Source organism: Taudactylus pleione, unplaced genomic scaffold, assembly GCF_031769625.1.
Source record: "Taudactylus pleione unplaced genomic scaffold, aTauple2 ptg000897l, whole genome shotgun sequence".
Lineage (NCBI taxonomy): Eukaryota > Metazoa > Chordata > Amphibia > Anura > Myobatrachidae > Taudactylus > Taudactylus pleione.
In genome coordinates this window covers 2,993,507-3,020,000 of record NW_028285298.1, presented here as the reverse complement: position 1 = coordinate 3,020,000, position 26,494 = coordinate 2,993,507, and the positions used below count along the sequence as shown (strand labels likewise).

The following is a 26,494-nucleotide window of genomic DNA, read 5'->3' as shown; positions in this document are numbered from 1 at the left end:
CATTGCGCATATTGCCAGGACCTTTTCTCAAGGCAACACCTTTGGTCCTGCCTGGTTTGGTGTTGGCAGGACCTTTTTTCAGCGGGCACCTTTTCACATGACGCCAGAGTGCAATCAGAGTGCTTACGCCACTCCCGTTCCACTGGGTGTTGGGAAGGGCCTCTGGAAGGTGCTGTGTGATATGATTCATGATGATGTGGTACAGGTAATAAAGGGTGACCCTTGCATCATGCAGTTTGGGCTCCACCTCTATAACTGGCATGGCTCGGATGTCAGTAAGCATGATTATATACGGCAGAAGCTCAGAGAGGTGGGGCGACTGTTACTGCATGCCAGGATGGTTAGTCCTCTGAGGAGCATGGCAGAGTTCATCTGCCCTGCAAACTTCCTGCAGGTCATAACTGCCGTAAGGAGCCTGGCCGGCTATGCTGAATTGACGAATACCTATAAGGTACCCTCACTGGCCCTGAAAGTGGGCCATAGCCTCAAAAAAATATCTACCATGGTTGAGTGACAGGCACTTATGGAGGGCCATGCCCCGACCGTGGAGAGCACACGGAGCTTCCAAAAACTATACAAGGCAAGGTGGAGCAAGATGATCTCAGCTGCTGCCCTCAAAACCCTAGAGGAGCAAAAATGGAACACCCCCCCTTCTACCTTTCACTGATGATGTAAAACAGTTGCACCTTTATCTCACTGACAGACAGCGGGAGTACCTAGAGGATTTGTCCACCCACCCGACCACAAAGAAGTGGTTGCTGCTGGCCAAGGTAACCCTCACACAGCTAATCCTATTCAACCGACGTAGGGAAGGTGAGGTCTCAAAGATGAAGCTTTGCTCTTTTGCATCTCGGCACACAGCTGATTTACAGGGTGATGTGACACTGGCCTTGTAAGAGCCAGAAAAGAGGCTATGTCAGCACTTCACATGCATTGAGATTCCTGGTAAGAGAGGCAGGAAAGTCCCTGTCCTCCTCTCCCCTTGCATGCAGAGGGCAATGGAGCACCTCCCAGAGAAAAGGGTAGAGTGTGGTGTCAGTCCTGACAATGTCTATATGTTTGCAAGACCCTCTGCCTTGTCACACCTCAGAGGATCCGACTGCATTCATCTCTATGCACGGGCATGTGGAGCCAAGCATCCAGAAGCTCTCTCCTCTACCAGGCTTCAGAAACATGTGGCCACCCTTTCGAGGGTTCTGAACATGAGTGACACGGAGATGGATCAGCTAGCCGATTTCCTAGGGCACGATATCCGGGTGCACCGCCAGTACTACCGCCTCCCTGAAGGTACCCTGCAATTGGCCAAAATTAGCAAACTCTTCGTGGCACTCCAGCAAGGTCGATTGGCTGACTTTAAGGGTCAAAGCCTGGAAGAAATCTCCATTGATCCCAACGGTAAGTAGCATGGGTCCTCACCCGACTGGTTGTTCCATGGGCTGACAGTCTAAGGGGAATACTGTGACCGGGGATCTCCGTTTATCTCTGTATTTCCAGAACCAATCCCGCTAGCCAGTGATGAGTCTGATGATGAGCCAGAGGTGGAAGCTGGAGCAGTGCATGTGGAGGAGGGAGATGCCAGTGCACCGAAAGTGATGGAGAGGCATGCACCCATGGCTACTAAAGGTGTGTCCATCAAATCCATTGGGTGGCTTGGGCTGGCGGTGAGTTTTTGGGTGACTGATCTCTTCCCTGTCTTGCATAGGTGATTGCATGGGCTCTAAAAAGAAACCGTGGAGCAGAAAAGAAGTAGCAGCTGTTGAGAGACACCTGATGAGATTCATCCTCTCCTGCACGGTACCCGGCAAAAAGGATTGTGACGCCTGCCTCAGCGCTGAGGAGCAGGCTCTGAAGGCTAGGAACTGGCTGTCGGTCAAGTACTACATAAAAAAACGAATAACTGCTATCAAGCGAAAGTGTACAGCCTGAATAAAATTTATGTGGTCCAACCAAGGCGTCTTTTTTATTTACTTTAGTGAAACCATTTAGTGGTCATAGCAAAGGGCGTACCCACATGGTTAGGAATAACTGACTAGGTCCCGGTGAGGCATAGGGAGTACCCACATGGTTAGGAATAACTGACTAGGTCCCGGTGAGGCATAGGGAGTACACACAAGGTTAGGAAAAACTGACTAGGTCCCGGTGAGGCATAATGGTGTCCGGTTTCTGTCACCAAGCTATACGGCACATGCGCGCTGGGTGATATGATATAGATACCCGCCAGCAGGCACGGTTTGCTGATCAAGCTGTTTGGGCAATGGGAAGCAGGCGTCCCCATGATGGACAAACCAGTCATGGGTCCTGAAAAGGTCACAAAAACAACTATGCATGTGTGTGTGTGTGTGTGTGTATAATGGACAGGCAGGTAACGTGTGCGTATTTGTGTATAATGAAGAGGCAGGTAACGTGAATAATGGAGAGGCAGGTATCGTGTGTGTATATAATGGAGAGGCAGGTAACCTGTGTGTGTGTGTGTGTGTGTGTGTGTATAATGGAGAGGCAGGTAACGTGTGTGTGTGTGTATAATGGAGAGGCAGGTAACGTGTGTGTATAATGGAGAGGCAGGTAACGTGAATAATGGAGAGGCAGGTATCGTGTGTGTATATAATGGAGAGGCAGGTAACCTGTGTGTGTGTGTGTGTGTGTGTGTGTGTGTGTGTGTGTGTATAATGGAGAGGCAGGTAACGTGTGTGTGTGTGTGTGTGTGTGTGTGTGTGTGTATAATGGAGAGGCAGGTAACGTGTGTGTGTGTGTATAATGGAGAGGCAGGTAACGTGTGTGTGTGTGTGTGTATAATGGAGAGGCAGGTAACGTGTGTGTGTGTGTATAATGGAGAGGCAGGTAACATGTGTGTGTGTATAATGGAGAGGCAGGTAACGTGTGTGTGTGTATAATGGAGAGGCAGGTAACGTGTGTGTATAATGGAGAGGCAGGTAACATCTGTGTATAATGGAGAGGCAGGTAATGTGTGTGTATAATGGAGAGGCAGGTAACATGAATAATGGAGAGGCAGGTAACGTGTGTGTGTATATAATGGAGAGGCAGGTAACGTGTGTGTGTGTTTAATGGAGAGGCAGGTAACGTGTGTGTGTGTATAATGGAGAAGCAGGTAACGTGTGTGTGTGTGTATAATGGAGAGGCAGGTAACGTGTGTGTATATAATGGATAGGCAGGTAACGTGTGTGTTTATGTGTGTATAATGGAGAGGCAGGTAACGTGTGTGTGTGTGTGTGTGTATAATGGAGAGGCAGGTAACGTGTGTGTGTTTGTGTATAATGGAGAGGCAGGTAACGTGTGTGTGTGTGTATAATGGAGAGGCAGGTACCGTGTGTGTATAATGGAGAGGCAGGTAACGTGTGTGTATAATGGAGAGGCAGGTAACGTGTGTGTGTATATATAATGGAGAGGCAGGTAACGTGTGTGTGTATAATGGAGAGGCAGGTAACGTGAGTGTGTATAATGGAGAGGCAGGTAACGTGAGTGTGTATAATGGAGAGGCAGGTAACGTGTGTGTGTGTGTATAATGGAGAGGCAGGTAACGTGTGTGTGTATAATGGAGAGGCAGGTAATGTGTGTGTGTGTATATATAATGGAGAGGCAGGTAACGTGTGTGTGTATAATGGAGAGGCAGGTAACGTGTGTGTGTGTGTGTATAATGGAGAGGCAGGTAACGTGTGTGTATAATGGAGAGGCAGGTAACGTGTGTGTATAATGGAGAGGCAGGTAACGCATGTGTGTGTGTGTATAATGGAGAGGCAGGTAACGTGTGTGTATATAATGGAGAGGCAGGTAACGTGTGTGTGTTTAATGGAGAGGTATGTAACGTTTCTGTATAATGGAGAGGCAGGTAACGTAAGTGTGTATAATGGAGAGGCAGGTAACGTGTGTGTATAATGGAGAGGCAGGTAACGTGAATAATGGAGAGGCAGGTAACGTGTGTGTATATAATGGAGAGGCAGGTAATGTGTGTGTATAATGGAGAGGCAGGTAACGTGAATAATGGAGAGGCAGGTAACGTGTGTGTGTGTGTATAATGGAGAGGCAGGTAACGTGTGTGTATAATGGAGAGGCAGGTAACGTGTGTGTGTGTGTATAATGGAGAGGCAGGTAACGTGTGTGTGTGTGTGTGTGTGTGTGTGTATATATAATGGAGAGGCAGGTAACATGTGTGTATAATGGAGAGGCAGGTAACGTGAGTGTGTATAGTGGAGAGGCAGGTAACGTGAGTGTGTATAATGGAGAGGCAGGTAACGTGTGTGTGTGTGTGTGTATAATGGAGAGGCAGGTAACGTGTGTGTGTGTGTGTGTATATATAATGGAGAGGCAGGTAACGTGTGTGTATAATGGAGAGGCAGGTAACGTGAGCGTGTATAATGGAGAGGCAGGTAACGTGTGTGTGTATGTATAATGGAGAGGCAGGTAACGTGTGTGTATAATGGAGAGGCAGGTAACGTGAATAATGGAGAGGCAGGTAACGTGTGTGTATATAATGGAGAGGCAGGTAATGTGTGTGTGTTTAATGGAGAGGCAGGTAACGTGTCTGTATAATGGAGAGGCAGGTAACATGTGTGTGTGTATAACGGAGAGGCAGGTAATGTGTCTGTATATAATGGAAAGGCAGGTAACGTGTGTGTGTATAATGGAGAGGCAGGTAACGTGTATGTATAATGGAGAGGCAGGTAACGTGTGTGTGTATAATGGAGAGGCAGGTAATGTGTGTGTGTGTGTGTGTATAATGGAGAGGCAGGTAACGTGTGTGTGTGTATAATGGAGAGGCAGGTAACATGTGTGTGTGTATAACGGAGAGGCAGGTAACGTGTGTGTATATAATGGAGAGGCAGGTAACGTGTGTGTGTATAATGGAGAGGCAGGTAACGTGTGTGTATAATGGAGAGGCAGGTAACGTGTGTGTGTATAATTGAGAGGCAGGTAACGTGTGTGTGTGTGTGTGTGTGTATAATGGAGAGGCAGGTAACATGTGTGTGTGTATAATGGAGAGGCAGGTATCGTGTGTGTATAATGGAGAGGCAGGTAACGTGTGTGTGTGTGTGTGTATGTATACTGGAGAGGCAGGTAACGTGTGTGTGTGTGTGTGTGTGTGTATAATGGAGAGGCAGGAACGTGTGTGTGTGTGTATAATGGAGAGGCAGGTAACGTGTGTGTATATCATGGAGAGGCAGGTAGCGTGAATAATGGAGAGTCAGGTAATGTGTGTGTATATAATGGAGAGGCAGGTATCGTGTGTGTGTGTGTGTGTGTGTATAATGGAGAGGCAGGTAACGTGTGTGTATAATGGAGAGGCAGGTAACGTTTGTGTGTGTGTGTGTGTGTATAATGGAGAGGCAGGTACAGATGTGCCCAGGTATCACGTGGCATCACAACGTTATCTCTCACGCCACACATGGCGTGCCACACACCACGCCATGAGTCATGCCACAAAGAAAGTTTAGTAATGTAGCGTAGCGTAACGCTGGAAAAAAGTAATTACGTGTAATACAACTTTTTGCCCACCAGATGTCACTTTTCCTAAACTACATAGCGCATGCGTCTGATTTCATTACGTGTAATACAACTTTTTGCCCACCAGATGTCACTTTTCCTAAACTACATAGCGCATGCGTCTGATTTCATTACGTGTAATACAACTTTTTGCCCACCAGGTGTCACTTTTCCTAAACTACATAGCGCATGCGTGTGATTTCCAATGTACCGTATGGTATGTTCTGTATCACCGCCCGATGATTGGTTGACAGATGCTGTGATTCGGTACACTATACAGTATTACAGCGTTTTCCACATGGAATCAGGAATGTACGGTATAATAAAGCGGTAGAAGAATGTCTAATAAAGTTTGAAATCATTAAGCTCTGTATTACCCACTGACTGTGCTGTTGAAATCATACTTGTGCAAATGTAAATACTGTCGGCACTGTCCCAGACTTAGACATTGTAGTGGTTTCTTTACTTTACAAACTACAGAACTCTAGTAATGGGTGAAGCGTGTGGCCTAACGGTCTAATGCCTAGTCTCACTGCTTCTCCCCTCTTCTTGTTCCGTGGGTTCGAGACCTTGAAAATATGTTTTTTTTTATTATTTTTAAAATCTTCACTTAAAATATTCAGTATTCAATACAGTACATGTGGCGCGCATGCCCAGTGCTTCGGGAGTCAAACAGCGAAATTTGGATTTTTATTACTGTACATACAGTACTGTACCTTAGAATGCAAACTTGCATCAATGCCAGCGCTGACCCAGACTTGGACATTATAGTGATTTTTTATGACCATCAACTGGTAGTGGGCTCTGTTAAAGAGAGTGGGCTCTGCATTACAAACTGACGCAATTTTGCGGTTTAAACGCAGAGTCAATGTCAGCGCATGCCCAGTGGAGGGGTTACAATGACAATGGAATGTGTGCCGCATGCACAGTGGAGACAAGCCATAAACCAAGTAGTGCTATGCCTTGGCGCATGCCCAGTTGTCTGTATTCCTACAGTACTGTTGAATTTTCACACTTGTGCCATTCTGCACTGTCCGAGACTTACAGTATACACAATAGTAATTTCATGACTTCAGAAAGTGCTACAGTAGTGGGCTTTGTTTGGGAGGGAAGTCTCTGTATTACAAACTGACTGTGCTCTAGAGCGCAAACTTGCGTCAATGTCGATGCTGTCCCAGACTTGGAAACTTTAGTGATTTAAGGAGTTCAGTAACTGATAGTTGGCTCTGTTTGAGAGAGAGGTCTCTGCATTACAAACTGACTCTGCGTTTAAACCACAAAACTGCGTCATTGTCTGCACAGTTGGCGCTGTGGTGACTTATAGCCAGTTCTGAGGGGTTACGGTACAAATAGGATCTCTGGTGCGTGCCCAGTGGCGGGGTTGCAATGCATTGCCAGTGGTGCTGCGCCATAGCTATACCCTTGTAGCGCTATGCCATGGCGTACAGTATGGAAGATCATACAGTAGCGGGTCTCTGTATTACACACTGACTGTGTAATAATAATATTAAAAAATAAAAAGTGTAACCTTGACTGTCTAATAATAATAAAAATATTTGTTTTTAAAGTTTAACCTTCCAGGTTTCGAACCCGGAACCGGGTTGTACAGACGTCTGCAATGTAGAAGTTCGATTTCTTACCTCTACGCTACAGACGCCTGAGTACTTCATCGTATGGTACTGTAGATGTCACATAAAGTACTGTAGAGGACAGATGCAATTCTTACTAGGAGAGACTTGTGAGCAAGGGGTTAGGTGATCCGTCTTGCTTACACTTCTCTCCTTCTGTTCGAGACCTTGATAATTTTTTTTTTTTTTTAAATGTTCACTATAGTACTGTAGTTCAGTATTGTTATCCAACCCTTACAAAACTCAATATATTATACTGTATGTACTGTAGATGTGCCCAGCTACAGTACTGTAGTTTGTTGCTCCATACGGTACGCCATATACCGCATTGCTAGTTGCGCGCTACACTGTGGCGTATTGAGTCTCATAGCACTGCGCATGCCCAGTTGTATTATAGTAAGTACAATACTGTCGACCCTGTCCCGGACTTACGATAGAAATTGTAGAGATTCCATGACTCTAGGAACCACAGTACAGTAGATGCAGTAGTCTAGGGGGCTAATGCCTAGCCCTACTGCATCTACCATTTTCTTGTCCCGCTGGTTCGAGACCTTTAAAATATATACTGTATACAGTAATTTTATTTTGTTTTAAATCGTCACTAATACATTATCCAGAAATTCTGGTATTTCTATGCCACAGTACTTTATGACAAAAAAGTGTAACCTTGACTGTGTAATAATAATAAAAAATAAAAAGATCCCACTACTACCGTACATACTGGACATGAGAAATCACTATAGTGTGCATCACCATTGTCACAAGTTTGCGTTGCAACGCTATTTTGCGCTTCAAATGCACATTCAGCTTTGAACACAGAGAGCTCTCTCACAGATAGAAACCACTCTCAGATACAGTCCAAGAGATGTCGCTATAGTGTGTAAGGCTGAGACCGCATCGACTTTGTCGCATGTTTGCGTTTTGCGCTTTAGGCGCACAGTTTGTAATACAGAGCCCTCTCTCTCATTCTAGACAGTAGATTCACTAGCAGTTTCTGCAGTTATGAAATCACTATTGTGTGGTGCAAAATTCAACGGCACCGTCAGTTTTTAATATACAGTACAGACACATTCATAGCGGCACACTAGTTGTCCTAGCAGATGGGGGATGGTGTCCTTGGCAATGGTCACTATTTGTAGCATTTTTCAGGACACTAGGGCAGAGTTGACTGCTTACACTAAATGGTTTAACAAAGCATCCTTTATTATGGTAATGAGAGGCTCTTGCTTGCTTTGGGGGAAGGGACCTGATGCACTGTGTATGACTCTCTGCCCACTGGGCATGCGCCAGAAATCCCATCGCAACCCTCCTACTGGGCATGCACCCGCCAGAGATGAAAATTCAACAGCATACCGACTGCAGTAATACAGCCAACTGTGCATGCTCAGTGATGATCTTCCATATGCCATGGCATAGCGCTACATGGCATATGGCTTGGCACCACAGATCCCATTGTACCCCTTCATTTCTAATCCATCGCAGATGGCTGACAGCCACCATAGCGCCAACTGTGTAATACAGAGAGCTCTCTCTCATACAGATCCCACTACTACCATACTTACTGTACATGAGAAATCACTATAGTGTGCAAGGATGGAACAGCATCACCACTGTCACAAGTTTGCGATGCAACGCTATTTTGTGCTTCAAACGCACAGTCAGCTTTGATCACAGAGAGCTCTCTCACAGACAGAGGGCCTGATTCTGACCCGCTCGCGAGTGCTGTACGCTCGCAAGCGGGTCGATGGTGCCTAAGTGCGAATGCGCACGACGTAGGGAGCTCCGTCGTGCGCATGCGCGAGACCCGGCGAGCGATGGGGAATTTATCACTCGGGGTCTCGCACCAAAGGGGACGTGCTGTCGATGGTGAGTGACAGCACACCCCCTTTGGTGGGCATGCCGGGGGTGTGGCTGCCAGACGGAGGTGTTCCCATGGGAACGCCTACCGTCTAAGTCCAGCCCCACTGACATCAGTAGTGATGTCAGTGGGAGTGATTTTGGCTCTGATAGAGCTTGCGGCAGCGAGACCCTACCACAGGGTCTCGTCACAAGCCCGATGGTCGCGATGGTCTTGACCATCGTGACCATCATCATGGACGCTCACTATAGCTGTGGGTGGTAACCCACAGCTATGCGAGCGTCCATGAGGCCGCTCCAAGTTGAGGTAGAAGGGCCCTGATTCAGAGCGAGCGCTCTGGTCAGAGCATCCGGCTCTGAATCAGGCCCAGAAACCACTCTCAGATACAGTCCAAGAGACGTCGCTATAATGTGTAAAGCTGAGACCGCATCTACGTTGTTGCATGTTTGCACATGTATTGCTAGTTTATAATACAGAGCATAGTCAGTTTATAATTTAGAGGCTTCCTTCTCAAAGAGAGCGCACTACTGTCAGAAATGACTATTGTGTACAAGTCTTGGACAGTGCAGAGTGGCACAAGGGTGAAAAATCAACAGCATACAGTACAGTACTGTAGTAATACAGACAACTGCGCATGCGCAGTGATGATCTTGTATAGCGCTACATGGCGTATGGCTTGGCACCACAGATCCCATTGTAACCCCTCCACTGGGCATGCGCATGAAATCCCATTGCAACCCCTCGAAGCAGACAGCCACCACAGTGCAGACATTGACGAAAGTTTTGCACTATTATTTTAAACACGCAATCAGTTTGTAATGTCTTACTTTTAAGCAGCCTTTTAAACAACAACACTACAGTATTACAGTACAACACTACTAAAGTACTGTAGTTTCACTATAGTGTCCAGAGCAGACAGTGCCAATAAAAAAAATATACAGTATACGGTATATTCGTTTTCAGGGATCGAACCCGGGACCATAATTCTTCCAAAGTGATCACCTAACCACTAGCCCACACGACAGCTACAGTGAACAGCACAGAGCGGCCTCATCCTTATGCACTCATCCCGTTGCTGTTTTTAATTTTAAAAAAAAATTGTCATACTGTAATTCATCCCATCTCAGGGAAAGCTGTGCGTGCATCTCATTCATCTACAGTATCGGTTATACCGTGATAACAACTCGGGCAACTTCTCTACTGTTCAGTTACTGCACCGTATGTACAATACTGTATGTGCAGTGATTTGCATCCTGTTATAAGACCTTACTGTACGGTACAGTACTGCACTGTATGTACATTATGTGACATTAAAAATATTGGTTGTGTGAACATGCAAATGCTGTGAATGTGATATCCATCCAATTTACTGTAAGTTTAACAGTATGGCATTCAGTACAAGGCATTCAGTACAAATTACAACAGTGGAGCACTCGCCACCCAGCGGTTAAGCACTGTATTACATGCAATTACAACAGTGGAGCACTCGCTACCCAGTGGTTAAGCACTGTATTACATACCGTAGCATATCCTTCATTGAAGAATACCACGGTACGCCACAAGTCCATGGCACGACTCAGAGGCCTGCACGCCACACCATGAGCAACAAAATAGCTGGGCAGATCTGTAACTTGTGTGTGTGTATAATGGAGAGGCAGGTAACGTGTGTGTATAATGGAGAGGCAGGTAACATGTGTGTATAATGGAGAGGCAGGTAACATGTGTGTTTGTGTATAATGGAGAGGCATATAACGTGTGTGTATAATGGAGAGGCAGGTAACGTGTGTGTGTGTGTGTGTATAATGGAGAGGCAGGTAATGTGTGTGTGTGTGTGTATATAATGGAGAGGCAGGTAACGTGTCTACTTCAGGGTCCATAGGGGGTCCATAGGGTTGACCTTGGGGTATAGTTGGATCTGGATCCACGGGCACCACGCACTTAAAGATTTGCTGCTCCCAGGATGCACTTGGGTCCATCCTCCTCTATACCCACCCCCGAGCCACAGGCACCTCAGTTTTAGTTGGTGCCCAGCCAGAGTCAGGTCATCCTGACGCGTTAGGGCTGCATAAGCAGCCCCTAAGCTTATTTTTATTTTTGAAAGAAGATTTTATTTATTTATTTTTACTCTTCAGAGTGGCAGCATCAGACTGTCCATCTGGACGTCCACGCTGCCGCTCCAACAACCCCGCTGGTGCTGCGACGCCAGTACTGATCTGGGGATCACAGCGGTACCCCGGAATCAGTACTAGCGTGGCTCCAGGACCTCCCACTGACTGCTGCCGGATGCACGGGGCCAGGTAAGCCATGTGCAGCGCTTCAAGCTGTGCGCGGGAGTAAAACTGCAGTCTTTAGCCGCCAGTCTCTGGGGACAGACCGGCGGTGCTAGTAGCAGTGGCGGGCTCCCCCTTCACTGGCATACCCCGTCTGACCACTGGACCACCAGGGTATAATTGCTGGAGGGGAACCAGCATCCCTGGGGTTTAATTGCTAGCCAGGGGAGGCAGCCTTCCCTGGTTTAGTGGCTCCTCCCCTCAGCCCAGCACGACTTTTCTCATGTGTGCTGGCATCACTGGGCTGTTCCTCCTTCGGCCACTCCTCCTCAAAGCTCTCCGGCGGCCATCTTCTAACAGTGGCAAATGCAGATCTCTGCGTGGACTGGTCCCCCTGCGTACCTCTCCCCTGCAAATGGACTGTTTGCAGCGCTATAGCCCTCCTAGACACTGAATCTGGGAGGTTGATTGTAGCGGAAGGTGCAGTGAGTATAACTTCTCTGCATGGTATGTGACTTTTGCTAGTGCTGCTGTCTGTGCTAATTTCTGCTGACTATCATCTTATCACTATCCCTTTCCTTCTCCTACAGGCCCGCAGGTGTGTGGGGGAGGAGTGTTCTTTCTGTGTACCTCACTTATATAAATCTAAGTATTTGTGAGGTCAGTCACATACAGTGGTGTGCTACTCAGTACCATATTGTGGGCTGTTTGTGTTGTATACTTGGGAGTGCACAGGTGGTATACGCCTCACCTCTTTTTGGTGATATATATTTATTGCAAAGTTATTGTGTCATGTCTGATGAGGAGAATGAGCGCTCCGTGGCTCCTGTGTTGTTTTCCTGCCAGCGCTGTTCATCAGGGGTTGATGGGGTGGATTTGTCTCAGGACAGTCTGTGCGGGCGGTGCCAGCTAGTACCTGGTCCCTCTAAACCTCCGGTGACGCAGGATCCTCCTTGGGCAATGTTTTCACAAGTGCTGGCGTCGATTGCGGACCGTCTTGTGGTCCCGACTGCGGTCCCTTCTAGGGTGTTGCCCCAGCTACCATCCCCCTAATGATACTGGATCAGAACCTCTATACACACCTTCCTATAACTCCTAATATCCTGCCTATACCTTCTAAGGATGACGCTAATTTGCGTACGCAGTCAGACCATAAATAAAGACTTAGACGTGGAATCTGTGGTTCCAAAGCACAAGTGTTATTCAGGTAAAAGTTCAGACAGTTACACGCAATTGATCCATACACAATTTAGGCGCAAAAGAAAATAATACAGACCCAAGTACAGTATACATATGCAGCGCTTCCAGACACGGAGATAGGCATCAGCAAGAGACCCCTAGTCATACAGCAGTTCAGCACGAAGACTAAAAACTAGTGTTCGGGCACACATATTTATACCCCCCCAGAATAAACAGGACAATAGGAAGTTTGTTGCTGATGTCATTGGTTCCCAGGGGAGAAGCATCTGTTACAGCACATTTAACAGGCTGGTTCAAATAGACTCTCCCTGCCTCTAACAGCTGGGGGTCTTCCTCTTCACACCCCTTGCAGCATCCTAACAGTTGTTCCTAAAATATACATTTTGTTGCTTGTAGGCTCTGCGATCCGTAACTTGAGTTTGCATGATGCGACCTCCCCACCGATAACACCGGAATACTGTAAAAAGAATACGCATCAGGACAAAACCAAACACGACTTGTTTAGCATGTATAATACCTTAGTTATCACTCAGCATTTAAACTAACTGAACCAACTTAAATCATACACTTTAAAGCTTATTGAACCTTATGTGTGAATATGTAATGTGTGGGTATTCAGGGTTTGATATAAGGACGCTAGTTAACTTGGGGCAGATGTGTGCGCATAAAGCTAATAATACAGCGGTTTCACACAAAGTCCTATGCAGTCGCTAATATGCGACTAGTTAACAGCGCAATTGTGAGTATTAATGTGTGTATGAGAAATGATGAAAGATGCAATCGCATGTTGCTAATAGTAATATCACCACATGTACTAAAGGGTGAGTTTATCTAAAATGGCGCTTAGGCGGCCATTCGCAAAATGGCGTCTTGCGATCTCATTTCCAAAATGGAGTCTTGCAGCCAGTCGCAAGATGGTGTTGCTGCAATTAAATTTTAAACTGAACTTGTCTCAGCCAATTATTCAGCTTCGACAGTCCACCCTTTGATAGCAAACAACATGCTATCACAATCTGCTATTAGAATTTAATTTAGGCTTACATTTATATATTATTTAGTGTTATTATGGGATGGCACAAGGTGGTTCTTAGTCCAGCAATAATGCGTCTCTGGGTGGGGACATAAAACTACTATTATACGCACACCGCGGATCTTGGAAGATCATGTGAAAGGTGTGGGAATGCACCAGTCTTATAAAAGCAGTCTTGAAGGGGAATTGAGACTTTACATTATCTGAGGTGTTCTATAAATAACATTTCAATAATACATTCTATGCCTTTCTAAATATAATACATTAAATGATGGTATTTCCTAGCTCAGGGTTGTAATGCAGTTCTGTACCTACCTCGGTATACATATTGTCATTTCTGACCACCATCATAGTTTCATTCTTTCGTTTCACTCTGTTTTTACATTTTCCACACATCAACACAATAGGAACACACCGGACGCATATGCCAATTATTATGATGACAATCAGTATAAGGATCAAGAATTTGCCTATGCTGGCGATCACTTCCTGGACCCATTCCCCTAGACCTGAGAACCATTTCACTGGGTTCAACCATGTCACCCATCCTTTCCCCTGCTTCAGCCACTGAAGCGTTATGGTTCTTACGAAATTCCCATTTTAGCTGCAGAATCTCATCCATCTTCCGGTCTATCACCTCCTTAGGGTCGCTGGTATCATTGGTGACATAGGTGCAACATTTCACTCCATATTGGGTGGCCAAGGTTACGCAATACCCTCCAGTAACAGCAGTTAAATAATTCAACACTAGCCTGTGTTGCACCAGTTCTTTCTTGTACGCTTGCAATTCTCTCCCTATATACCTGAATGTGTCGTCGTACATCGCGGTGATATTATCTATCAATTTAGCAAGTTCCTGAATATATCTAAAATTTAATGTACCCCGAGCAATCCTGGTGGGGTCCAATGCGACCAGAACTTGAAAGCCAGTTGTCTCACTGATTAACTGAGTGGCTTTATGTATATCACCAGGTACCATATTTCTTTTGCCTCTGTGTTCATACTGTGTGTGAAGATGTGGTGACGGTGTGTGTTTATGTATTCCCAGCATTTCAACATGTGTGAGGGTCATAACTTCTGGGACTACTCTTCCCAGGTAACACAAACCTTCGGAACTCAGGGAGAGCCATTTATACGCTTTTCTTCCACAGATGAAATATACATTATCAGGTAGAACATAAGGAATGGTATGCATCATTATCATTAAGCACATTTCCCTTACAAACAATCCTATTTCTGGGTCTTCCATCTGGTTCATGCAAGTCTCTGGCTGTATTATTTTAGAACAATAACCACCTGGCACCTTACCAATAATTTCTTTGGTGGAACTCAATGTATACTGATACCTAAAATGTTTCCCACCAGACTTAATGGAGCGCAGCAGATCATGGTTTATGGACTCATTATCAGCTCTTTGTGAGAAGGTCATAGTCTGATTATTCCCCGTCACTTCCCAACTCCTGGGTTTATTGGGGTTGGTTATGTTTAGACACAAAAGTGATCTATCTACTTGGAATTGATAGTTTAAAATGAGGTGGTTTTGATGAGAGGAATGTTCCATCCAATGTTTTCCCTTTTTGTAATTCTAAAATTTCCGTGATATTCAGTGGGAATGGCACCAACCCTACATTATGCTGTCCCTGTGGCACATGTGAACACACCCAGCAATCAGTTTGATTTAACACTTTGAATACCATGCTATGATAATCCTCTAGAGGATACCCTACCCAGTACGGATTATATTTAGGTTGGCACTGTTGGATACAGTTCTCATCAATTAGGGACCCACAAAGCTCACAAATACAAGAATCTTCAGACGATAAACCTCCACACCTTCCCCGAGTATCCGGAATGACAGCTCTCTTAACAATAACAGTACTAAGATTGGTCAGACACTCCCCTGATTGGCATTGCACTCCTCCTGTCTCCACTCCATCAGCACTGCCATCAGCTCCTGTTTCCTCAATCGGTCCCCCATCACAGACACTGGATTTCCCCGAACTGACCAGGATGGTGAACACTCTAAAAGAGAATATGAAAATGAACACAGCAGGCCCGTCCATTTTAACAACAAGTCCTGCAAAATTTCTCTCAGTTCAGGTATCTCACTACGACCTTTTCAATCCTCCCGGAACAAGCTCGCGAGCGACAGGTCCACACTATCAGTCTCGTCTCCGACTTGTTTCTCCACCAGTTGATTGACCTTTTTGCAGTGAGTGGAATGGACCCAGGTATCTCTCTCGGCCACCTTCAAAGATGTAGTACTTGTCAGCAGCACCTGGTATGGACCTTCCCACCGATCAGTCAAACAACCTGAATGCAAGAAATTTCTGATCATAACATATTCTCCTGGTTCAACATCATGACAGTTAGTTTCAGGCAAATCATTAGACAATAATTTCAGTTTCTGCTGCTGTTGCTTTAACTGCTTACTCATTGATATAAGATACTTTACAGTTACCTCGTTGTTACCCTTCAAGTCTTCCTGAGGACTTATAATCAAATGAGGTTGTCTACTGAACAGTATTTCAAATGGGGACAGATTTAGAAGGGGTCTAGGAGTGGTCCTTATACTATGTAGGACCAAAGGTAACGCTTCTGGCCATCCTAGTCCAGTCTCTGCCATAATTTTACTTAGTTTATTTTTAATAGTCCCGTTCATCCTCTCTACCTTGGCACTGGCTTGTGGTCGGTAGGGGGTATGAAGTCGGCTATTAATACCCATCAGCTTACACATATTTTGGAACACATCACCTGTGAAATGAGTACCCCTGTCACTCTCGATGATTTTAGGGATACCGTACCTGCATACAAATTCCTGGACTATTTTCTTGGCAGTAAATGCAGCAGTATTAGTGGCCGCTGGGTAGGCCTCAACCCAGTTAGAAAATACGTCTGTGCACACTAATACTTAAGGATCCTGCAGGGTGGTAATTGGATTAAATCAATTTGTATCACCTGGAAAGGTCCATCAGTCGGTGGAATGTGGGACGGTTCGGTAGGGATCGCTTTCCCTATGTTCTTTCTCAAGCAGGTCAGACAGGACATTGCTATCTTCTCTGCTTGTGAAGAAAAACCTGGTGCGCACCAGTATGCCCTCACCAATTTGCACATACCCTGTTTACCCAGATGAGTTAGACCATGTGCTGCCTCAGCCAGGCTGGGGTAATATACCTTGGGTGCTACTGGCTTACCATGTCCATCCCTCCAGAGCCCAGAGGACTCTTGCCCACATCCCTTGGACCTCCAAATGAATCTTTCCTGAATTGAACACAAATTTTGCATCTCAATTAATTTCAGCATATCAATAGTTTGGAATGACATAATTGTTTCAGTTGGAGAAAACATTTTTAACCCTGCTGCCCATTTTGCAGCTTCATCAGCTCTGTTGTTGCCCAGTGACACCGGGTCATCCTCACATGTGTGGGCTTTGCATTTAATTACTGCCACTGCCTTGGGCAGTTGGACTGCTTCTAAAAGATGTTTTATGTGTCGGGAATGTGCAGCTGGTGTGCCTGCTGCTGTCATAAAATTTCTCAGACGCCATAGAGCCCCAAAATCGTGCAGCACCCCGAACGCGTACCCCGAGTCAGTGTAAATGTTAGCAGATTTACCTGCTGCCAGTTCACATGCTCTAGTCAGTGCTACTAACTCTGCCACCTGGGCTGAGTGAGGAGGACCGAGAGGTTTAGCTTCTATGATGTCTGTGTCATTTACAACAGCATAACCTGTACATAATTCACCTGTGTCTGTTTGTGTATGACAACTCCCATCTGTATAAAAAGTTACATCCACATTCTCTAAAGGTGTGTCATGTATGTCAGGTCTAGCATGTCGAAGCTGGATTATTGGCTGAGACAAGATCAGTTTAAAATTGAATCGCAGCGACACCATCTTGCGACTGGCCGCAAGACGCCATTTTGCAAAATGGCCGCCTAAGCGCCATTTTAGATAAACTCACATTTTAGTACATGTGGCGATAATACCATTAGCATAATGCGAATGCATCTGTGACCATCACCAAAGGTTACGGTGATTCACCAAAAGCCTATTTCATTACTTTACGTATTATAAAGGATATATTCCAGAAATGGCTTTACAGTATTGCATTAGAGCAAGTGGCCAGGTGACAACTGGCTTGTGTAGATAAGCTTCCTGCATAGTGTTTGCCCACTACGGGTGGTCTGGCTAGAATACATTAGCAAGCTTCCTGCAATGACATGATTTCAAAGGCTAGAGTGTCACCTTAGGTCTGTCTCTTGTAGCTGGGATATTTTGCATTGTCACACAAGAGACCAGGAGAATAAAGAGTTTTCTTTCCTTTGAACACAGGAAAGCAGAGGACATGTAGAACTATCTGGCCCAGCATGTCACACTGCTAAAATGTTACTCACACATTACATATTCACATATAAGGTTTAATAAGCTTTAAAGTATATGATTTAAGTTGGTTTAGTTAGTTTAAATGCTGTGAAATAAAGATATTTGATAACTTAGGTTCTGTACATGATAAGAAAGCAGTGTTTGGGTCCATACTGATGTGTACTCTTTCAACAGAATTCCGGTACTATCGGTGTGGAGATCGCATCGTGCATTCTCAAGTTATGGATCACAGAACCTACAAGCAACAAAATGTTTTATTTCATGAGCAACTGTTAGGATGTTACAGAGGGCGTGATTAGAAAGATCCCCAGCTGTTAGAGGCAGGGAGAGTCTATTTGAACCAGCCTGTTAAATGTGCTGTACCATATGCTTCTCCTCTGGTAACCAATGATATCAGCAACAGACTTCCCTATCATCCTGTTTATTCTGGGGGGGTATAAATATGAGTGCACGAATGCTGGTCTTCAGTCTTCATGCAGAACGCTGTATGACTAAGGGTCTCTTGCTGATGCCTAACTCCGGGTCCAGAAGCGCCTGCGTATGTATACTGTACTTGGGGTCTGTATAATTTCCTTTTGCACCTAAATTGTGTCTCTCTCTCTGTCTCTGTGTACCTCTCTCTCTCTGTGTGTGTCTCTCTCTGTGTGTGTGTGTTTCTCTCTCTGTGTGTGTGCCTCTCTCTCTGTGTGTGTGTGTTTCTCTCTCTGTGTGTGCCTCTCTCTCTGTGTGTTTGTCTCTCTCTCTCTGTGTGCCTCTCTCTCTCTGTGTGCCTCTCTCTCTCTGTGTGCCTCTCTCTCTCTCTCTCTCTGTGCCTCTCTCTCTCTGTGTGTGCCTCTCTCTCTCTCTGTGTGCCTCTCTCTTTCTGTGTGCCTCTCTCTCTCTCTGTTTGTGCCTCTCTCTCTCTCTCTCTCTCTGTGTGCCTCTCTCTCTCTCTCTGTGTCTCTCTCATTGTATTTATTTGCACTTATTATACACAGATCATAGCATGTAACTGACTGTACTTTTACTTGAATAATACTTTGTGCTTCGGAACCACATGTTCTGAGTCTGGAGTCTCTATTTATTGTATGACTGCGTACGCAAATTAGCGTCATCCTTAGAGGTTTATAGGAAGGATTTTAGAAGGTACAGGCAGGGGTATATAGAGGTTCATTTTAATAGCAACAAAGAGTAAAGGTCTGATTCAGATATATCATACAATCGTGCATATCATTATGTCTGCCGAACTCACCTCCCGCCAGCAACTCCTCTCCTTCCACCCTTTGTACATCATGTTGTACACATGGTAGGTATGTTGCTGGATTCAGCGTACTGCAATGTTTAACAGTAATATTTTCAGGAGCGATTAGAGCTAGATCCCATTTGGTGAACCTAGCCGAGGAGACATGTCTGGTTTGAGCTGAGTTCAACAAAGCAGATACAGCATGGGGAGTGTAGACAATCATATCATGGCCCAATACTATGTCCTCACTTTTATTCACCAATAGAGCGGTAGCTGCTACACTTCTCAAACAGGTGGGGAGTGATCTTGCTACCGTCTTCAATTGGGCACTGTAGTATGCTACGGGCCTACTGGCATCACCATGTTTTTGTGTAAGGACACCTGCAGCACAACCATCGGCTTCCGTACAATACAAATCAAAAGGTGTTTCATAATCGGGTATTCCCAATGCAGGAGCTTTTGTCAGGCTATCCTTGAGATTAAGGGAAGCCTGCTCTGATTCCTCTGTGTGTATGACATGATCGGGCTTTGAGGAAGAGACTAGTTCCTGTAAAGGCAAGGCCAGAATAGAGAAACCTGGGATCCACATTCGGCAGTATCCACACATTCCCAAGAAGGTACGAATTTGCTGTTGATTCTGTGGCAGTCATGTTTTGTATGGCTTGGATTCTATCAGTTGTAAGGTGTCGTAACCCCTGAGTTAGGCAGTGTCCCAAATATTTTACTCTGGATTGGCATGGCTGTAGTTTGTCCTTAGCCACCTTGTGTCCTGTTTGTGAGAGATGAAGTAACAAAAGTTTAGTATCATTCAAACATGACATAAACGAGTCAGAACATAGCAATAAATTGTCCACATATTGAATTAGAACAGATCCATTGGCAGGTTGAAAAGATTGTAAACAGTCGTGCAATGCCTGGGAGAAGATACTGGGGCTGTCTATGAAACCTTGGGGTAATCATGTCCATGTGTATTGTAAACCTCTGTATGTAAATGTGAATAGATACTGACAGTCAGGATGGAGAGGCACAGAGAAGAAAGCAGAACAGAGGTCAATGACAGTGAAATGGGTTGCATTTGGTGGGATCTGCATCAGGATGACAGCTGGATTTGGCACTACAGGGAATTGGCTCTCTACTACCTTATTAACACCTCTAAGGTCTTGCACCAGCCTATAACCCCTCCCACCACTGTTCTTTACTGGAAAGATGGGACTGTTGGCTACACTAGCTGTAAGAACTAAAATTCCCTGTTGCAATAATCGCTCAATTATTGGAAATACCCCTAATTCTCCCTCCTGTTTTAGTGGGTACTGGGGAATTTTTGGAGCTTGCCTAGCGCTTTTTAAGTTTACCATTACAGGGCTTACATTTGCCATTAATCCAGTGTCCTGTCCATCCTTAGTCCAAAGAGAATTTGGAATTTGGGACAACATTTCATCTACTTGTGATGGATTTTCTTTTAAAACTGTAGAGTGATACATTATCCTTTGAGGACTGTCTGACATATCACGCACCTCATATACCATTCTCTCTGGGATATCTAAATATACACCATCAGGGGTGCAATATATAACACATCCCATCTTACATAGCAAGTCTCTGCCCAGTGGGTTAGTAGGAGCCGCAGCAGCCAGAAGGAAAGAATGTCTGGTATGCAACGGCCCAATAGTAACCTCTGTGGACTTTGTTAAAGGATAACGTTCCACTTTACCTGTTACACCCATTGTTGGTACTGTCTCGTTGGTCACCTGTAAATTAACGGGAGATTTCATCACTGACCTGGTCGCCCCTGTGTCTACAAGAAAAGGATATTCAGTACCAGCTACATCAACCATCATGACCGGTTCTTCCCTAGTACTTCCCGTTAACCTGACTATCTGTAGACTACAGGTATGACCTGACCCCTAGCGTTGGCTACCATTCTCCAATAAAGCATTTACGGCTACAATTGGAGCTGGTGCCTGCTGAACATTTGCTGGCCTTTGTGCATATCCCTTATGGGGATATCTAGGTCTTCCCTGATGTGGGATCCCTACTCCTTTTACTGTACAGTTTCTTCGTAAGTGTCCTGTTTGTTTACAGTTAAAGCATGTTCATGTTTCGGGTGAAGACATGTGGTGTTGTGAGGTTTGCGCAGAGGGTAAAGGTGGTGGGTATGGATAAGGATAGGGAGGGTAAGGGTACTGTGGGGGATAAGAAGTTGGTGGGTAGCCTGGGACCTGTGGTTGCATCGGGTTAGTGGGATAGAGTTGTGTTTGTTGTTGAGTGGGGTTAGTGAGAGCACATACTTGTTCAGACATGAGTGTGTGTGCAAGTGCAAGTGTGTCTGTTGGCTGTGATGTTACCATCATTCCCTCCAGAGCTTGTATACTGACAGCCATTAGTTTTTTGCTCTGGGCTTCTCTCTTTTTGGAGATGTTTTTATCATGTTCAATGGCGGTTTCTATGAGGGTATCTATTGTGAGTCCCCGCCAGCCAGGCTGTGAGGTCTGTACCCGAGTTTTTAAACTCTCTTTCAGACCATCCACAAGTACTGTGACTATCATTCCCCGGTGGTGAGTGCTATCTTTAATATCCTCTATCCCAGTGTACTGGGTGATAGCCTGCAGAGCCCGATCACAATAATCTTCAGCAGCCTCACTCTCTTTCTGCTTAATGGTGAAAATTTTGTTCCAGTTAACTACTACTGGAAAATATATACCCAATTGAGTTACAATGCGGGAAGTGTTACCTTGGTTTACTTGGTCTGTTAAGGGAACGTCACCATCCAATACACAATCCGTGATAAATTTTGTCACGTCGGTATTGCGTGGCAGACAGGCCCTTAACACCACACGCCAATCTTTATTGGTGGGCTCATGTGAACTACCCAAATTTCTCAAAAATCTTTGACATTTGGCTAATTCCTTTTTGGGATCGGGGAAATCATTTATGATGGAATTTAGTTCTGCTCTTGTCCAAGGACAATGCATTACTACTTCCCTCGTGGGCACTATACCGTTCGCATCTGCATTTCCATTTGGAACAGTTATTGTCCGAATGGGATACAGACCGGTAGCGCTGCTACCTTTGACCTGGTTACCTGGCTGGGGGTTTAGTCTGCTGCTGCTACGTATGGTATGAACAACTTCCTCTACGGGTGCAGAGGGGGTTAACACTTACCTTGCTGTTACCAATGGAGAAGGCCGCACCACCCGTGATTGTGGTGATGCAGCATCTATCATTTGCACAGCATGGGAAATGGCAGACATTACAATAGGCTCATCATCCACATCATAAACATTTTCTTTATGGTTGCTTAAGAGAGGGTACAAATTGCTTGTTACATTTTTATGGGAATTTTTGTAACTGTACTTGCACCTCCATCCACATAAGGTGGGGGAGGTGAGCGTGAACTGCTGGCAATACTCTCCACAACGCTACCTTGCCGCACGTGCGCGCCATTTTGCGGCTCGCCCGTATTGCAATTTAATGTCGCGGATGTATTTTCTGGCAATGTGCTCGCGACGCTAGTTTGCGTCGCTTGCACATTTTTAAGCCACGCATCCCCTTCGTGCTGCCACAATTTTAAACATTCACAATATTTGACCTTTTTCTCTCGGGAGCGCATCAAACTGATGTGATCCCGGACATTATCTAATACATCCTTATCAAAACTACCAATTCTGGGAAATGGTCTAACACTCTTCATCGTCATTTTAAACCATACATCACAATACCTTATTGCATAAGTACCGTACTTAGTATGCATAATACGACGGGCCGATCCAATCGGAGCTTTCATTAGCAGCACATCATTGTCTAACATCTCTACTGTTTGCATGGCTCCCATTCTGAGACAAAATCCTACGCTTTTCAATAAAGATTTAAACTGGTGAAAGACAATCTAGGTACTCTCACTTACCTACGGAAGAAATTTCTAGATGCCCCTGCTCACCTACGGAAGAAATTCTAGATGCCCCCGCTCACCTATTATCTCTCAGCTCACAATCACACCTAGTGCGGCTCAACTACAATGCTCAAATAACCCAACCTTATTATTGAACACTGCAGTCACACTGAGAGCCGGTCCCTAACAAAAATAACAAACCATACACCTGCTCTGTGTACTGAACGGTAAGCTGCTTACCGAGCGGCTAGCACCTAGCCCTTAAAGGTCATACGGTACCTCTAACTGTAGGGAACAAGTTACCCCTACCAACAAACACTCACAACAAATACTCACTGTTACACACTTTTTCCTGCGCAGAAAAATACACATTAACCCAGATATTGATAACAATTGAAAAATGTAAACCTCAACGGCTTTGTTTAAACACCGTGGCAGCACAACCAGAAGTACGTATACGCTATTGTGTGACCAGTCACATACAAAATAATGTGACTACCACACAACCGTATGACAACGTTTTAGCTGCGTACGCAAAAGTGCGTCTTTACTGTGCGCAAAACTGCGACTCAGCCGCGTACTCAATACTGCGGCACCCTTTTAAACGTTAGGTTCTATCAACAAAGGAAAACAAACTTTTTCCTCTCTTGTCCCTGGATTCTAGTCAGCTTCCTTTGCTCACACGAAAACGGATAGCGATTTTTCAGCACAAAGCGGTTGCAGGAAAACCCTGCATGTGGCCACTCCACTCTTTGCTGAGATATCGATAGCCGTATGTGCCATGTGAGTAGGTAAGTGACTTCATCCCGGATGAGCCCCCATCTGACAATATTGAAATGAACCTCTATATACCCCTGCCTGTACCTTCTAAAATCCTACCTATAAACCTCTAAGGATGACGCCAATTTGCATATGCAGTCATACAATAAATAAAAGACTCCAGACTTGGAACGTGTGGTTCCGAAGCACAAAGTATTATTCAAGTAAAAAGTACAGTCAGTTACATGCTATTGATCCAGACACAATTAGACGCAAAGGAATTATACAGACCCCAAGTACAGTATACATACACAGGGCATCCGGACCAGATGATAGGCATCAGCAAGAAATCCCGTCGTCATTCAGCATTCAGCAAGAAGACTAAAGACCCAGTGTTTGAGCACACATATTTATACCCCCCCAGAATAGACAGGACAATAGAGAAGTTTCTTGCTTATGCCATTGGTTCCCATGGGGGAAGCATCTGTTACAGAGCGTTTAACAGGCTGGTTCAAATAGACTCAACCCAGCCTCCAACAACTGGGGGTCTCTGCCCTCCCGTCCCCATGCAATCATCCTAACAGTTGTTCATATAATATACATTTTGTTGCTTGAAGTCTCTGCGGTCCATAAGTTGAGAATGCATGATGCGATCTCCACACCGATAATACCGGAATTCTGTTGAAAGAGTACACATCAATACGAAACCAAACATGGCTTTCTTAGCATGTATAAAACCTTAGTTATCAAATATCTTTATTTCCCAGCATTTATACTAACTGAATCAACTTAAATCTTATACTTTAAAGCTTATTAAACCTTTTATGTGGATATGTAATGTGTGAGTATGCGGGGTTTGATATAAAGACGCTAGTTAACTTGGGGCAGATGCGTGCACATGATGCTAATAAAATAGTGTTTCATACAGGATCTTATGCATTCGCTAATATGCGATTAGTTACCAGCGCAATTGTGCGTATTAATGTGTGTATGAGAAATGGTGCATTTAAATCTCACTTACTAAGTGAACACCTAGCAGTGTGCATTGCTGAGCATGATAGTTCCACATTCCCCCTTCTCTCAGCAGCCCCCACCTTTCCCAGGTTCAAAAGAAAAAACTCTTTATTCTCCCAGTCTCTTGTGTGGATGCAAATTAACCCAGCTACAAGACACAAACCTAAGATAACACTCTAGTCTTTGAAGTTATTTCATTGCAGGAAACTTGCTAATGTAAGGTGTGTATTCTAGCTGGGCCACCTGGAGTGAGAGCAGACGTTATCCAGGAAGCTTATCTACACAAGCTAGTTGTCACTTGGCCATTTGCTCTGTTCAGCTAATGCAATCCAATTTTGACATACTGTAAAGTCATTTCTGAAATATATCCTTTATAATAAGCAAAGTCATGAAATGGGCTTTAGGCGAATCGCCGTAACTTATGGCGATGGTCACAGATGCATTCGCATGATGCTAATAGTATTATCGCCACATGTACTAAAGTGTGAGTTTATCTAAAATGGCGCTTAGGCGGCCATTTCGCAAAATGGCGTCTTGTGGCCAGTCGCAAGATGGTGTGACTGCAATTCAATTTTAAATTGATCTTGTCTCAGCAAATAATCCAGTTTCGACAGTGTAATACAGCAATCTCCCCCCTATATATTCACTGATCATTATCATTATATCTGTCAGCATCCTGCATAGTGTAATACAGCAATCTCCCCCTATATACACTGATCATTATATCTGTCAGCGTCCTGTCAAGTGTAATACAGCAAACTCCCCCTATATACACTGATCATTATCATTATATCTGTCAGCGTCCTGTATAGTGTAATACAGCAATCTCCCCCTATATACACTGATCATTATATCTGTCAGCATCCTGCATAGTGTAATACAGCAATCTCCCCCTATATACACTGATCATTATATCTGTCAGCGTCCTGTCAAGTGTAATACAGCAAACTCCCCCTATATACACTGATCATTATCATTATATCTGTCAGCATCCTGTATAGTGTAATACAGCAATCTCCCCCTATATACACTGATCATTATATCTGTCAGTGTCCTGTATAGTGTAATACAGCAATTTCCCCCTATATACACTGATCATTATATCTGTCAGTGTCCTGTATAGTGTAATACAGCAATTTCCCCCTATATACACTGATCATTATATCTGTCAGCGTCCTGTATAGTGTAATACAGCAATCTCCCCCCTATATACACTGATCATTATCATTATATCTGTCAGCGTCCTGTATAGTGTAATACAGCAATCTCCCCCTATATACACTGATCATTATCATTATATCTGTCAGCGTCCTGTATAGTGTAATGCAGCAATCTCCCCCTATATACACTGATCATTAGCATTATATCTGTGACCATCGTGTATAGTGTAAAATAGCAATCTCCCCCTATATATACACTGATCATTATCATTATATCTGTCAGTGTCCTGTATAGTGTAATACAGCAATTTCCCCCTATATACACTGATCATTATCAATATATCTGTCAGTGTCCTGTATAGTGTAATACAGCAATCTCCCCCTATATACATTAATCATTATCATTATATCTGGCAGCATCCTGTATAGTGTAATACAGCAATTTCCCCCTATATACACTGATCATTATCAATATATCTGTCAGTGACCTGTATAGTGTAATACAGCAATCTCCCCCTATATACACTGATCATTATCATTATATCTGTCAGCATCCGGTATAGTGTAATACAGCAATCTCTCCCT

At 44.6% G+C, this 26,494-nt stretch overlaps 1 protein-coding gene across 2 annotated transcripts; it reads right to left on the bottom strand.

Moving 5' to 3' along the window:
* Window positions 1-12,430: 12,430 nt before the first annotated feature.
* Window positions 12,431-19,852, bottom strand: LOC148474084 (uncharacterized). 2 transcript variants are annotated; one of them, XM_088459147.1, is made up of 2 exons: window positions 19,097-19,852; window positions 12,431-15,795 (listed from the first exon to the last, which is right to left on the bottom strand). In XM_088459147.1, the coding sequence occupies exon 2, from the start codon at window positions 15,041-15,043 to the stop codon at window positions 13,862-13,864; it is 1,182 nt and encodes a 393-aa protein (XP_088315273.1). In that variant the 5' UTR covers window positions 15,044-15,795; window positions 19,097-19,852; the 3' UTR covers window positions 12,431-13,861. The 2 variants fall into 2 exon arrangements, with proteins under 2 accessions (XP_088315273.1, XP_088315274.1); XM_088459148.1 differs by lacking the exon at window positions 19,097-19,852 and adding an exon at window positions 17,989-18,018.
* Window positions 19,853-26,494: the final 6,642 nt, after the last annotated feature.

Excerpts from the sequence above, each read along its gene's own strand:
- LOC148474084 (XM_088459147.1), bottom strand. The coding sequence starts at position 15,043 with ATGGAACATTCCTCTCATCAAAACCACCTCATTTTAAACTATCAATTC.